The 12,484-nt window shown below is 44.2% G+C and overlaps 1 protein-coding gene across 4 annotated transcripts in view; it reads left to right on the top strand.

Annotated features, from left to right (window-relative positions):
- Positions 1-2,422: 2,422 nt before the first annotated feature.
- spegb (striated muscle enriched protein kinase b) overlaps positions 2,423-12,484 on the top strand; it is a 47,913-nt gene continuing 37,851 nt past the window's right edge. For 2 of the 4 annotated variants that reach the window (XM_085385552.1, XM_085385550.1), the window contains exon 1: positions 2,423-3,478. In XM_085385552.1, the coding sequence (XP_085241678.1) occupies positions 3,061-3,478 (418 nt within the window). In that variant the 5' untranslated portion in view covers positions 2,423-3,060. The remainder of the gene's footprint in view (positions 3,479-12,484) is intronic. The other 2 variants (XM_085385551.1, XM_085385549.1) reach the window with 1 other exon arrangement.

The raw sequence follows: 12,484 nt of genomic DNA, 5'->3' as shown, positions 1-12,484 counted from the left end.
GATAAAGATAGAGATATAGGTATAAATATACATATAAATATAAATGGACAAGTACATGTGCAAAGCTAGCATGCTAGCACTAAATGTGTAGCAATACTGGGAGACCGCAGGTTTTTTGAGCTGTTTTGGGCACGGTTTGTGATAAAAGTACAATTATATACACGATTATACAACTTAAATTTGGGTTTGTTGATGGAAAGCCACTTCCAGATTCAGTTTTTGTGTCAGTTTTATAAGGTTTAACTTTATTTCCTTGTCTATAGAGTGTTGGACATCAGAGTCATAAGTCTCTCATGTTAAACTTTATTAAGTGAACCATTTGTTTGATAAACATCGAACATTAGTAAATAAAATAAAGAAACAAACAAAACAATAAATTCTTTAGGCCCCCTTTGTTTTACAAGAAAAATGTTCGCCCCCCCGCGCGTGCACGCGCGCACGCACACATCCTCCAACCACACACACCCATATTTTGCTCCATTGTGGTTTATTTCACAACTCAAACATTTAGTAAACAATTAACCAAATACAAGTAATCTGCAATAAATTACAGGTAGTAAGAAAATAAACTACTAACTCTTTTACGCTACATCCACATTTACACGGCTATTTTTGAAAACGCAGCTGTTTCGTTCACACGTGAACAGCGTTTTGAATCACCGAAAACGGAGATCTTTTTAAAACTCCTTTTTTGCGTGTACATGTGAACAAGGAATACAGAGTTCGCCAGGCAACGTCAAAGGTATGTGCCCTTTTTCACGTCACGCTGTGCGCCACGTTTTTGTTTACATGAGATGAATTGCAGAATGGCAGATAGAGACAAAATACGTTTCTGTTAATCTGACTATCTTCGGGTTTTACAGCTTACATACAAACAGGCAGCTACTGTCCCTCCATTTACAAAGGCAGAGGCGTCACAGTGTGATTATGTTTGTGTAGTTGTTTTTTTCCCTGAGTAATAATATTCAACATTGCTATCAAATAAAAAAAAACGCCTCTCTGTGCAAAATGGGTTTAAAAACAAACAACTGTGGGATACTGTTTGTCTGTGATTTGAACCAGGGGACAAATCGTGGCAGGATCAGCCTGATGTTATTTGTATCCCGCTGTAACTTTACTGTATAAAGCGCTAACATCTCCAAAATGTCAGGAGTAGTCATTACAACAAGTGTTTGTGAACTAAAAATCAAGAATGTGGGATACTGTTGCCATGGCTCTGCGCCCCTCCCCCTCCCTAGGGGGCGGGCCCCACACTTTGGGAAGGTCTGCTTTAGGGCATGTCGACATTTCCCATTTCCAAGGCAAACTTACGATGCTGAAAATGCAAATGCAACTTCAGGCTTGATAATTAGAGCTCGACTGATAAAGACTTTTTAAGATGCTGATATTAAATTGATATTTAAAAAGCCAATATCCTGGGAAATATCAGCTGATAGTTGTTAAGTCCATGATTCAGACACATCAATCATGAACAGATGTCTCCACCATTTGTTTCGTGTAGTTACTTGTTTCCACAGTGCGTGTCAGGTACTTCAAACATGTGTATTGCCAGCAGAGAAGTTCCAGAGGGCCCACTGGTGGGCAAACTTTGTACCATCAACACTTATAACACTCAATATCAGTCATAAATTACAGATGGCAAACTGAATGTAATGACTAATAGAAAAATAAGACCAGCCACTAAAGGATTTTTAAGAACAACACCGATAGAAGTATTTGGTGATTTAAAAAAACAGATATTCCGATAAACCCACAGATATTTTTTCTTTTGACCTAACATTTGTGACCGTAATAAATTGACTTGTTTAAGGTCTACCTTAACTAGATGTTACAAAGTCCTGTGCGTTGGAAGTGCCAACTGGAGGGCAAGCTATGCAACATTAACACTCACGTTAATATTTTTTTAATATATGATCTATGGTTTCTGAAAACAATGTGCACAGTTTTGCTACGTTTTTTTTTTTTTGGGGGGGGGGGGGGGGGGGGATTATGCGACATACTAGCCAACATCAGCCAACAGGTTAGCACCTCTGACGCCACCTCAGCTACCTTTGCTACTAAATACTTAAGGATTCCTACAATATTTGTTTCATTGGTCCAACTCTTGCCTCACATAATTATTCCAATGATAAATTTGTTTTGAATGATACACATGAAATTTGACACCTTACACATAATGGGGGGGCAATGTCAGACTCTGTGACTTAGAAATTGAACATATGCCCCATGCAGACCCTCTGGTGTACCAAGTGTTGCGCCACCTCACATGTTCTACTGACCTCAGGTTGGCTAAAAATTACAAGGGGGCGGGAGCCCAGCAGTGAGTGGTCAGATGGTTCAGCATGCAGCTGTCGTTCTAAGACTTGCTGGGCTGTGACTGTCATTTCCCCTGACTGGTAGAGCTAAGGGGGAGATCATGAGTGGGGCGGTTTAACTCATGGGATAAGGTGGGAGGGGGGGGGCACTGTGCGACTCACCAGAGAGGACTTGATGCTTCCATTCAACCAGAAGCCAACCAAGAAACACTCTCAAGGCCACCAGGAATAAAGAGGAATCTCACTGAAGACTTTCACACAATGCTGAGTGAATGCGTTACACACTTCTGGGAACTGGTTACAAAAGTTTGAAAAGTCAGAGAAGACCACGAAAAGAAGGGGGAGAAGCAACCGTCACTTCTAACAGACAAGTCCAGGGAGCCGTTAATGCAACATGATCCAGTAGGTCTTGCCCTAAAAATACCTTCAGGCAGGAGAGCGGCAGCTATCTCTATCTGCTTAATTACCTGATGATCAACAATTTCTTTTTCTTCTTCAAACAACAGCTGCGGTTAGAGAACAGCAATTCAAGGAGCACTTAATCTTATTGACGTGTTTCTAAAGTAAAAGTAAAATGAATTTATCTCTCCAATGTTCAAAAACATGAACGCCATGTTAGCTGTAATGTATGTGTGTATGTGTGTAACCTGTAGCCTCTAATGCCCTTTTAAGGCATGACTACGGCTTGCTAAGACAAGGCCCAGGTAGTGATATAATCATAAAGTCCAGGTAGACTGTTTTAGCCATGAGAAAAGCTGAGGTGCAAATGACCCTGAAAAAAGGGGCAGATGAAGCAGGGGCACCACCAAGTCCCATCATCCCCCCAAAACGGTCCAAAGCAAGCCCAGACCAAGTTGTCCCGGAACCTCAAGGACCTGGTTACCACACCCCAACCCCACCGGTTTTTACACGGAAAATGAGGAACGCTGCCGTGGGGACAGGCTGTGACATCCGTCTGAAGGTGACTGTGGCTGGAGATCCACAGCCTTCCCTGTATTGGTACCATAACGATGAACTCCTCAACATGGAGAACCAAGAGTACGGAGGGCTATGGATTAGGGATTGCAAACCGAGTGATGCTGGTCTCTACACCTGCATTGCCAACAATCACCTGGGAGAGGCTCGGAGCAGCGCTGTGCTTGCTGTACTGGATCTGGGTGAAGGTAATATCCATCTGTCTAAAGGTTTACTTCAGACTGAATAGCTTTTTCTGGATTCACTTTGCAGGTTTTGACATGTGAAAATCCACTAAAACATATTTTATACCACACTTTTCCAAAAGTAACCTTCAAATTAATTGGAAAAAACCCTCCAGTTTTCCCTTAAAAGTCCACTATGGTGCTTGATTGGTTCCTGAGCCTTTAGAATATCAGTAATCTCTATAAACAAGCATCTGCAAATGAATATGCAGAATATGAAAGCAAAGGACAAGGTTTTCATGACAAGAAGCTTTCATGATTTCCATTTGCAGTCTGATTATAGACCATCTTCCTCTGACCAGTCTGCAGCTAAACAGCGCACATGGAGAGCAAAATAGCAACTGCATTTGCTAAAAATCAATCTCAAATGTGTCCATGCAGCTTTTAAAAATGTAGCTGCACGTATTGATGCACGACTGATGGCAGAAGCAAATGTCTGAAAGTTATTTTTAATGGAAGCCAACAAATCTAGCTACAAACTTGTTGCTACGTGCTGCCAGTGACAAGTCAAAGCTTCAACAATTTTTCAATGCTGGTGGTGAAGTGTCAGTCATCGTATACATCCATGTTTTGCACATGTACACAAGGACAGGGATGACGTGCTAGAGCAGCCGCTGATCCGTCTGTGAATCTATTCCACCAGGGTTGGAGTTGCAGTTAATATTCCAAAAAGGATGCAAGTTGCTCCATAGGCTTCATTGTCACAAGATCATTATTATAGCTCACCGTTCTTTTCAATGTTAAATCAGTTTATATCATTATCATTTCACTCAAGGTCAGTGCATGGCACTGTGATTGAAGCTGAGATTGAGGCAAAACACCTAAAATATAATCGCAAAATCAGATAATAAAGAATAAACTTATACGCACAAACAGCCAAATGCAGTGTGTGCTTGCAAAGCATATTGTTTTTCTTCGATGTTCTGTCCTGCTGAAGCGTGCAGTAAGATACAAGTATAGTCTCCCTTTGTGGTGCATTGTTGTTTGAGAAAAGCATGTAGTGGAAAAGCTGGATTTCCACCATGCATGCTGAAAATAAACCACCCTTAAGCCAACCGCTGCTTTTGACCGATTTAGCTGAGGTGAGTCCCTGAGAATGCATTACAGTTAGATTCCTCAATGTCTAACTGGAGACGCTCCGGAGGCCGGTGCAATGCATTCTTATCAACAAAAACCTCTTCTCATGCTTCTTGTCATCCCCGGCACTGATCTAAATTCAGCTCACCTGAGTGCTTTGACCACCTCAGCTGCTTTGAAAAATGGCATTAGCTGCTCCTCAAATTTGCCCTTCATATATCAGCCCCAGCATTTGTCATTGTTCTGCAGTCAGCACCAGTGTGTAGGGAAACTCTTGCTTAAGTTTCTAACTGCCCTTTCCTGCTGTTAGAATATATTACATGTGGCATGCATTTACGTGAGCAAAGATGTCAGAACCATCTCTCCTGGATACACTGTACTCACTTAAACATCACTAAAGTTTGGAAGATTGAAAGTGTTTTCTGGTGGGAAAAGGGACTGGGTCCTTATATAACAGTTTTTCCTCGTATCAAAGAACAAGAGAGATTGTGCAAGCCTAGGACAGAAAAATGGGTTCTAAAAGAGTGGTGAAGTCTGCAAACTGGACAGCTGATCACAAGAATTGTTTGTAGTGTAGGCAGCAAAAAAATACTGCAGCGTATAACATTTCCTTTCCTACATAAATATTGAATGCTTGGACACTGTCCACAAAAAGATACACAAAACTGCGCAACAGGATCTCACAACCAGGCTGTTAAACTAAACAAGTCTTGGTTGAGTCTCAATTTCTGTTTGATTGTTGGAAAAAATATAATTGGCCTTTCGTTTTAAAAATCCAGAAACCGCACATTAATCTGCAACATCATACGATATATCGCAGAAAAAACAAACCAGTGTCACCACCTCATTAACAAACTGTATGTATCAGAGAAACCAACACATTTAGAGATAAATAATGACCATAATGCAGAAGTCCTATTACATCCCTATCACATGATACAGTATGACAATGTTTACAGCAATCACATTGCAAAAAATGTGCTTTCATGTAAGCAGGCAACACAATATTCACATGAATGTTCATGTTTCATGTGATCAGTTTAACAATTGTGGAACCGTTAGCTGGACGAGAGCTTTGTCAGCATTTACAGCCTGTGAGGACTAAACAAGTCCTGTGCTGCTGGGCTTTTTATGCTGGGAAGTTTTCATTTGTCGCTCCATTTTAACCTTCACTTTGATTCAGCTCTCTTCTTCTCCACCATGTTCGTAGTCTACAGCTGTCCCATCACTCAATGATCCGGCCTGAACCTTTTCCCTCTCTCTTTCTCTCCCTCTCCCACCTCTTCCTCCGTCTTTGAAAATGTCTCTCTGTCCCGCCCCCCTTGTCCACCAACTCTCCCTAGTTATTTATACAGTGGAATGTGCCAGGCCTTAGATTTTTCTGATGTTAGCAGGCCAGCGTCTCTCCTGTTACACAGGAAGACATCACTGCTAATTTTAGCCGAGCCCTGCATGACCCACCAACACACGCACACTGATCAGGAAAAGGTACGCGTTTGAATCCACATCATCTAAATATACAACCAAAAAACTGTCTGCCACATGCTGAATGATGTCATGCCTTTTTCCTTATTTAGTTTTTGCCTTTAATTAGGCAGTTGATTTATTGTATTTACTCAGTAGCTGCATATTTACACATCCAGACACGGGGCCACAATAGCATTGATTCGTGTATTTCTGGCCACCTGCTATTAAGCTCCTATTAGCCTATTAGTCAGTCCAGTGTGAAACATCTGACTCTTAGCTGCTAACTTAGTCTGTCATTTGGTGCCAGGCAGGTCGTATCAAAGCTTTTTGGTTCTTTACACCTTTGCTATGAAACCAAACAATAAGCTGAAAGATGATCGAAATATTTGCAGCGTTCTTTATTTTCTATTTTTGCTATTTTATACACAACACACATCTATTATCACCTTTTATGACAGTAAAGCAGCCAAACAGTTGCTCTTTGACACATCCAGCAGATACAGAACATTAGCTTTAATTTTGATTTATGTCTCAGGAAGCAGGAAAAACACTAAAAACATAAGGTGAGTGAATCACTTTGGTCACTGGCTGATAGTGATTTGATTTAGAAAGGTGTAGTGCCTGTCTGAAGCTTAAATGATACTGCTTGGCACTGCCTACATCTGGGAACATTAGCTGTCGCCACAGAGTGGCGGTGACGGTGGCCTTTTTCCAGTATGTTTGGATAGTTTCCTCACCGTGTTGTCTTCCTCCTAGACCTTGAATGTGAGTGAACAGGTGGAGCCACAGTTACACTGTGGAAATCCCCTACAGCGCCATGTTGCTTCATAAGTACATCAACAAATTATTGTGTTTTTCAATGGACAGAAGGACCGGTAAGGGGTTTATATGAGCTGTAAATGGTTTAGAATATTGGAGTCTGTTTGGTCAGAGTTTTTGAGTGTGTCAGTGATGTCTTGTTTCCATCCAGCTCATAAGAAATACAGAAGGGCATCACGAGATGTAAACATGCACAAATGCTGATTTTTGTCCCAGGTCTTTAATTATTAAGGGTCTCAGAGTGTCAAGTGTTCCTCTGACTGTGAGGTGTCCACACTTGAAAAAGACCAGACTTTGAATTTCACTCAACTTTATTTAGACCAACTAGTTTGATAGCTGGTAGGTAGCAGCAGGTAAAAAACCTTTCAACACAAAAATAAAGAACATTCCATTAACCATTCAGATAAATTACATGCATTACACAGAAGACAGATGAAATAACAAAATACACTTCAGTAAAGCCATTTACCATGTGGTTAACTGTGTTAATTTAACTGTGGTTCTTAAATATACAAAATGTGTCTTCTTTGCATTAACACTTTTTTATAAACAATTGTATTTTAAAGTATACATTTTAGAGTTCAAACATTTTAATAGACTTTAACTAAGGATTTTCTTTACAAAGAATTATTTTCTTTAAATCAAAACCAAACATTTATTCACTAGTTTTACGATCCACCCAAGGATTTGGGGTAACTATTTTTAATATTAATTAACATAAATATGTGGGAACACTAACTGCACAAACAATTTATTCAAACTTAAACATTCATTTTTGTCAATATAATTAAACTTAAATGCAGCAACTATTTCCCTAAGCGTAAAACATTTGCACAACTGAGCTTCCATAGTCCCAGATACATCTGCAAAAGCAAAATGTGAACTCAAGAGCTTACCGATAGCCTGTCTTGTTCAAAGTCTTCCTCACAGTGGAAAAGTGCTTTGTTTGCCGTCCTCTCAGTATGTTGCACCCGGGTCAAATGACTGCTGCATGCATTTAAAGGTTTACTCGGCACGCCCACCCTTGATTGCTCTAATGTGGCTCACCTGGCAGGGCGGCGCACACCAGGCCGTGCTTAGTTGTTGATTGCACCCAAGGTCTAATCAGCGGCCATGGGTAAGCAGCAGCACCGAACAGGTAGAGGGCAGGAGGAGGAAAAGAGGAATAACAGCCACACCTACTAGGTCAGCGCGACACCTCCCACTCGATCTTTGCTCAGCACTGTCTGGAAAGATCGCACTCAGGTGGGCTGGTCCCTCGCTTGATCTTCCACCGGTAAAAGGACCACAAGACGCCGGATGTCCCGATGTAAGGTGGTGCCCAGCTCAGGACTTGTGGTAGCGGGTTTTGGACTCTTGATCGCAATGCTGGAACTTGGAGTGACCCTCACATGCACATCTCGAACGATCCCTTTAGAATCAGGATTCACGCTGATGACTTTTGCGAGTCTGAACTGCCCTCTAAGGGCATTTTGGTCGCAGAGCCAAACTATGTCTCCAACAGCAATGTTTCTCTCTGCAGTATGCCATTTACTGCGGATGAACAGGTTTGGTCCAGCGAGTTGGCTCCAGGACCTCCAGAAGTTGTTGACTATGGTTTGTATTTCCTTCAGCCTTTTGAAAGGATAATTTGTGAAGTCAACAGTTTTGAAGTCCCCACTTTGTGTGGCTCGACCAAGCAACAGATTATTCGGCGTGATGTAGTCAATGCGATCTTCTCGGCTCTGAAATCTGGCATCAATGGGTCTCTCATTTGCAAGGTTGGCGGCTAGCTGGAGTGCTGTCAGAAACTCACTAAAGGTAAGAGCCTCTGTATTGCCGAGAGTATGGAGGGCTCTCTTGGTAACTCTGACAGCAGCTTTGGCGGCCCCATTTCGGTGAGGTGAGTCAGCGGGAAGAATCTTCCATGCCCAGATGGTCTCATTTTTGGCAGAGTATTCCTCAAGCGACTCCTTGTTTTGTCGTCTCAGGTAAGCATACATTTCTTCCAAGACAGGTTTGGCGCCGACAAAGTTTGTGCCAGGATCTGACCAGATTTTCCGGGGATGGCCTCGGACAGAAGTGAACCTCTGGTAGGCAAGCAGGAAGCTCTCTGTTGATAGTGTGCTCGCTAGTTCGACATGAATGGCTCGGCTTGCCATACAGCAAAACACAACTCCCCAAACTTTCATGGTCACTCTTCTCTTGACATCATCCCTCACATGATAGGGTCCAAACAGGTCGACAGATGTGAATTCGAATGGTGCAGCAGGATTTGACCTCTCTTCAGGTAAGTCTCCCATTACTTGCTTACAGGTTCTTGCCTTTGCCTTCTTGCAGATGATGCACTGGTCAACGACCTTTTGGGCAATAATTCTTCCTCTGACAACCCAAGCCTTCATTCTCATCCGCAGTAAAGTTCCTGCCACTCCGTTATGTCCCTTGCTGTGTGCTTCTCTGGCAAGGAGGGTGGATAACCAGGCTTGGAATGGTAGAAGGGGAACGGCTTTGCGGTCTTTTTTGAAGGTCTGGATTCTGCCACCACAAACTAGAAGTCCACTTGTTTGGTCTCTGTAAACAACTAGTCTGTCTGTTGTGGTGCTTGGGAAGTTGACGCCCTCTTGTGCTGCTAGGCAAAGGTCTCGAAAAGCATCTCGTCTCTCGCAGACTGTGAGGACACCCGAAGATGGTACTGCCTCCCACTTTTCTTGGTCTCTGGTCTTGGATCTCATGAACTTTTTGGCAACCCTCCAGACCCACGCCACGGTCCCAATCAGCCTTCTCAGGTTGCTGAATCGCCTTTCGTCGATTAGCTGTTGGGTTGCTACTCCTCGTGGTCTTCTCGACTCTACGTGTACTGAGTCCTGAGCCGCCTTGATGTGCATTCTGGTAAGGACCGCAACAAAAGTCTTTTTCTGTAGCTTTGTGACCGTTTCTCGAGCTTGGGCAGCGACTTCTCCGGCGGATTTCTTCAGCCACTCATCTTCAGGAAGTTGGAGAAACTTTGGACCCGACTGCCACTCGGAGTCCTCGGTTAGGGCATTCGGACTGGCCCCTCTGGTGAGGATGTCTGCAATGTTTGCTGACCCAGGAATCCACCACCAATCCTGGGCATCAGTGCTACTCTGGATTTCACCAACGCGGTTTGCGAAGAAGGTCTGGAAACCGTAGCTCTCACGCTGGATTGCACCCAAGACGGTCTGGCTGTCAACGAGGTGGTACCATTTTTTGACCTGGATTCTGCAGTGTCTCTGGAAGTAGGTCTTCAGACGGGCAGCAAAGACTGCGCCACACATCTCTGCTTTAACAGGATCGCCTTTGTGATTGAGAGGCGTCAGTTTGGCTTTGGACTCTACTAGTCTCACAATGACACTATGGCTGCAGCTCCAGCGAAGGTACATCACTGCACCATATGCATGTTCACTGCCATCAGAGAACGTGATGGCACTGGGCTCTGCACAAGGATCTGGTGGAGTCAGGGCTCTAGTGAAATGCAGTTTCTTCAGGTCAGCATACTCTTCCAGAAGCTTTATAGCGTCTTCTCGGAGACCTTCAGACAAGGCTGCGTCCCATGTGTCTTCGAGGCAGTGCTTTACTTTTGCTTCTTGGAAAGCTCTCCTTACCAGGATGGCACCCTTTTGTTTGACGGGAGTCACTAGACCGAGTGGGTCGTATAGGCCGGAGACTTGGCTTAGCAGTTCTCGCCTGGTGAGTGGATCAGGTGTTTGCTCTCTGACTTCTTCTCTGAGCAGGTCTTGACCAAGGCGCATTTTCCTCCTTTTCTTTGAGAAGTTCACTGCGACCATGACATGAAGCTTGTCATCATTGATGGTGTAGCCAAGGCCAAGGGCTTTGTTGTCATCTTCCGTCAGCTGGTTTGGCAGGATCATAGTCTTTGGCTCTGATCGAGGCAACTCTTTCTTTGACTCCTCCCTCCCGCTTTGACTGGAGTAGACCCAAGGCTTCATGTAGAATCCTCCAGCTCTCAGGATGTGCTCGATGTTGGCTGTTAGGTGTCTCAAATGGTCGAGGTCATTGTGTGATGTCAGGATGTCATCGACATAAGCATCTTCTTCCAGCACACGTTTCTCCTCTGTGAAGTGACTGAATGAAGGTAGGTTTGCAGTTTCTCTCATGGCGACTTGGGCTATGCAACCAGCAGGTTTGTCTCCAATGTTGACTCTTGTTATGGCATAGTCTTCTATGTCTGCATCTTCTGTGTCACGCCACAAGAATCTGTGCAAGTGGACTTCTCGATCTTCCAGCCAGACGGAGTTGTACATCTTGCGGACGTCACCAAGGGCGGCGTAGACACCAGCTCGGAACCTCAGCAGGACAGCTCTTATCGGGTTCAGGACATCAGGACCTTTGATGAGGATGTCATTCAGGCTGAGGCCTCTGTACTTCTGGCTGCTGTTCCACACCAACCTCACTGGGGTAGAGACAGAGTGTGGATTTGGCGCGATGAGGTGGCTTATATACCATACTGGCCCAGTCCAACTCTGCAGGACTTCTTTGGACAGCTTCACTGCAGCTCTGCGGTTTACCATCTCATGAACTTGTGCAGCATAGGCCTTCTTCCATTCAGGTTCTTTAGATAGCTTCATCTCGGTTCTGATGAATGTTGCTTCTACTGCTTTCCTGTTATTTGGCAAGGTTGCTGGATCTTCTACCCATGGGTATTTGGCATGCCAATGCGGTTCACTGTTGTGGTTATCTCCAGTTGAGTAAGTCAGGCCATTCCTCACGATCTCTATCTCCCTCTCTTCTGCAAGCGTCATTTCTTTACCCCCTGGCTGGCAGCTCCCACAACGACACCCTCCACATCTCGGCTGGCAAGCGGCTCCGATGCTTTCCCACCTCCACCACTTCAGAAAGTCTCTGCTGCTGGTAGCTGTGGTGGATAGAGTCTCAGGGTGATCAGGGTGCTGACAGGAAGCTAGGTCTTTAGTGAACTCTTGGTACTTGAATGCAGCAGCTCTCATTGATCTTGCGAAGTGAGTTTTGGAGGTGTGGGCCATCAAAGTGACTTCCTCAAAGAGGTCTGGATGTGCGCCCCCAATTGTCTTGCCAAGTGGACCGTCCCAGAGAACCAGGTCACCGATGGAACGGATCTTTTGGGGCACCAGCTGGCCTTCTTTATGGCTGATTAGAAGCTGGATCTCTCTGGGTCTGATGAGATCTTGGAGAGGGATGTCAGGGAAGATCTTTTGTAGCTTCTGAGGTGGAACATGTCTTTCCACTTCAGCAATCTTGTCAAGACCATAGCAGACTAACTGGTGAGGCTTTAAAGTTCCTTTTGAGGTGTTGACACGGATCTTGAGAAGGTAGCGCTTGGTTGCCACAGACACCTTCATACCTCCGATACCCTGGATGACGAGCATGACGTCTTCACTGCGAAGGTTGAGCTTACTTGCAGCTTTATGGGTTATGTAGTTTGTGTCAGATGCTAGATCAATTAATGTCCCAATTCTCTGCCCATCATTGGCGATGACGTCAAGGAGCATCAGGATCACAGGGTACTCTTTTAGACCAGTCCCCTCCAGTAGACCTCTCTCTGCTGCCATGGAGTTGAAGGCTCGTGATGAGACGTTGCAGAAAGCTTTCCGACACTCCTGCGCTAGCTCT

This window comes from Rhamphochromis longiceps, linkage group LG16, assembly GCF_057381845.1.
Source record: "Rhamphochromis longiceps isolate RC_006_pf linkage group LG16, R_longiceps_female_GT1.1, whole genome shotgun sequence".
Lineage (NCBI taxonomy): Eukaryota > Metazoa > Chordata > Actinopteri > Cichliformes > Cichlidae > Rhamphochromis > Rhamphochromis longiceps.
Note: the sequence above shows the minus strand (reverse complement) of the source record. Positions and strands in the feature narration are given on the sequence as shown.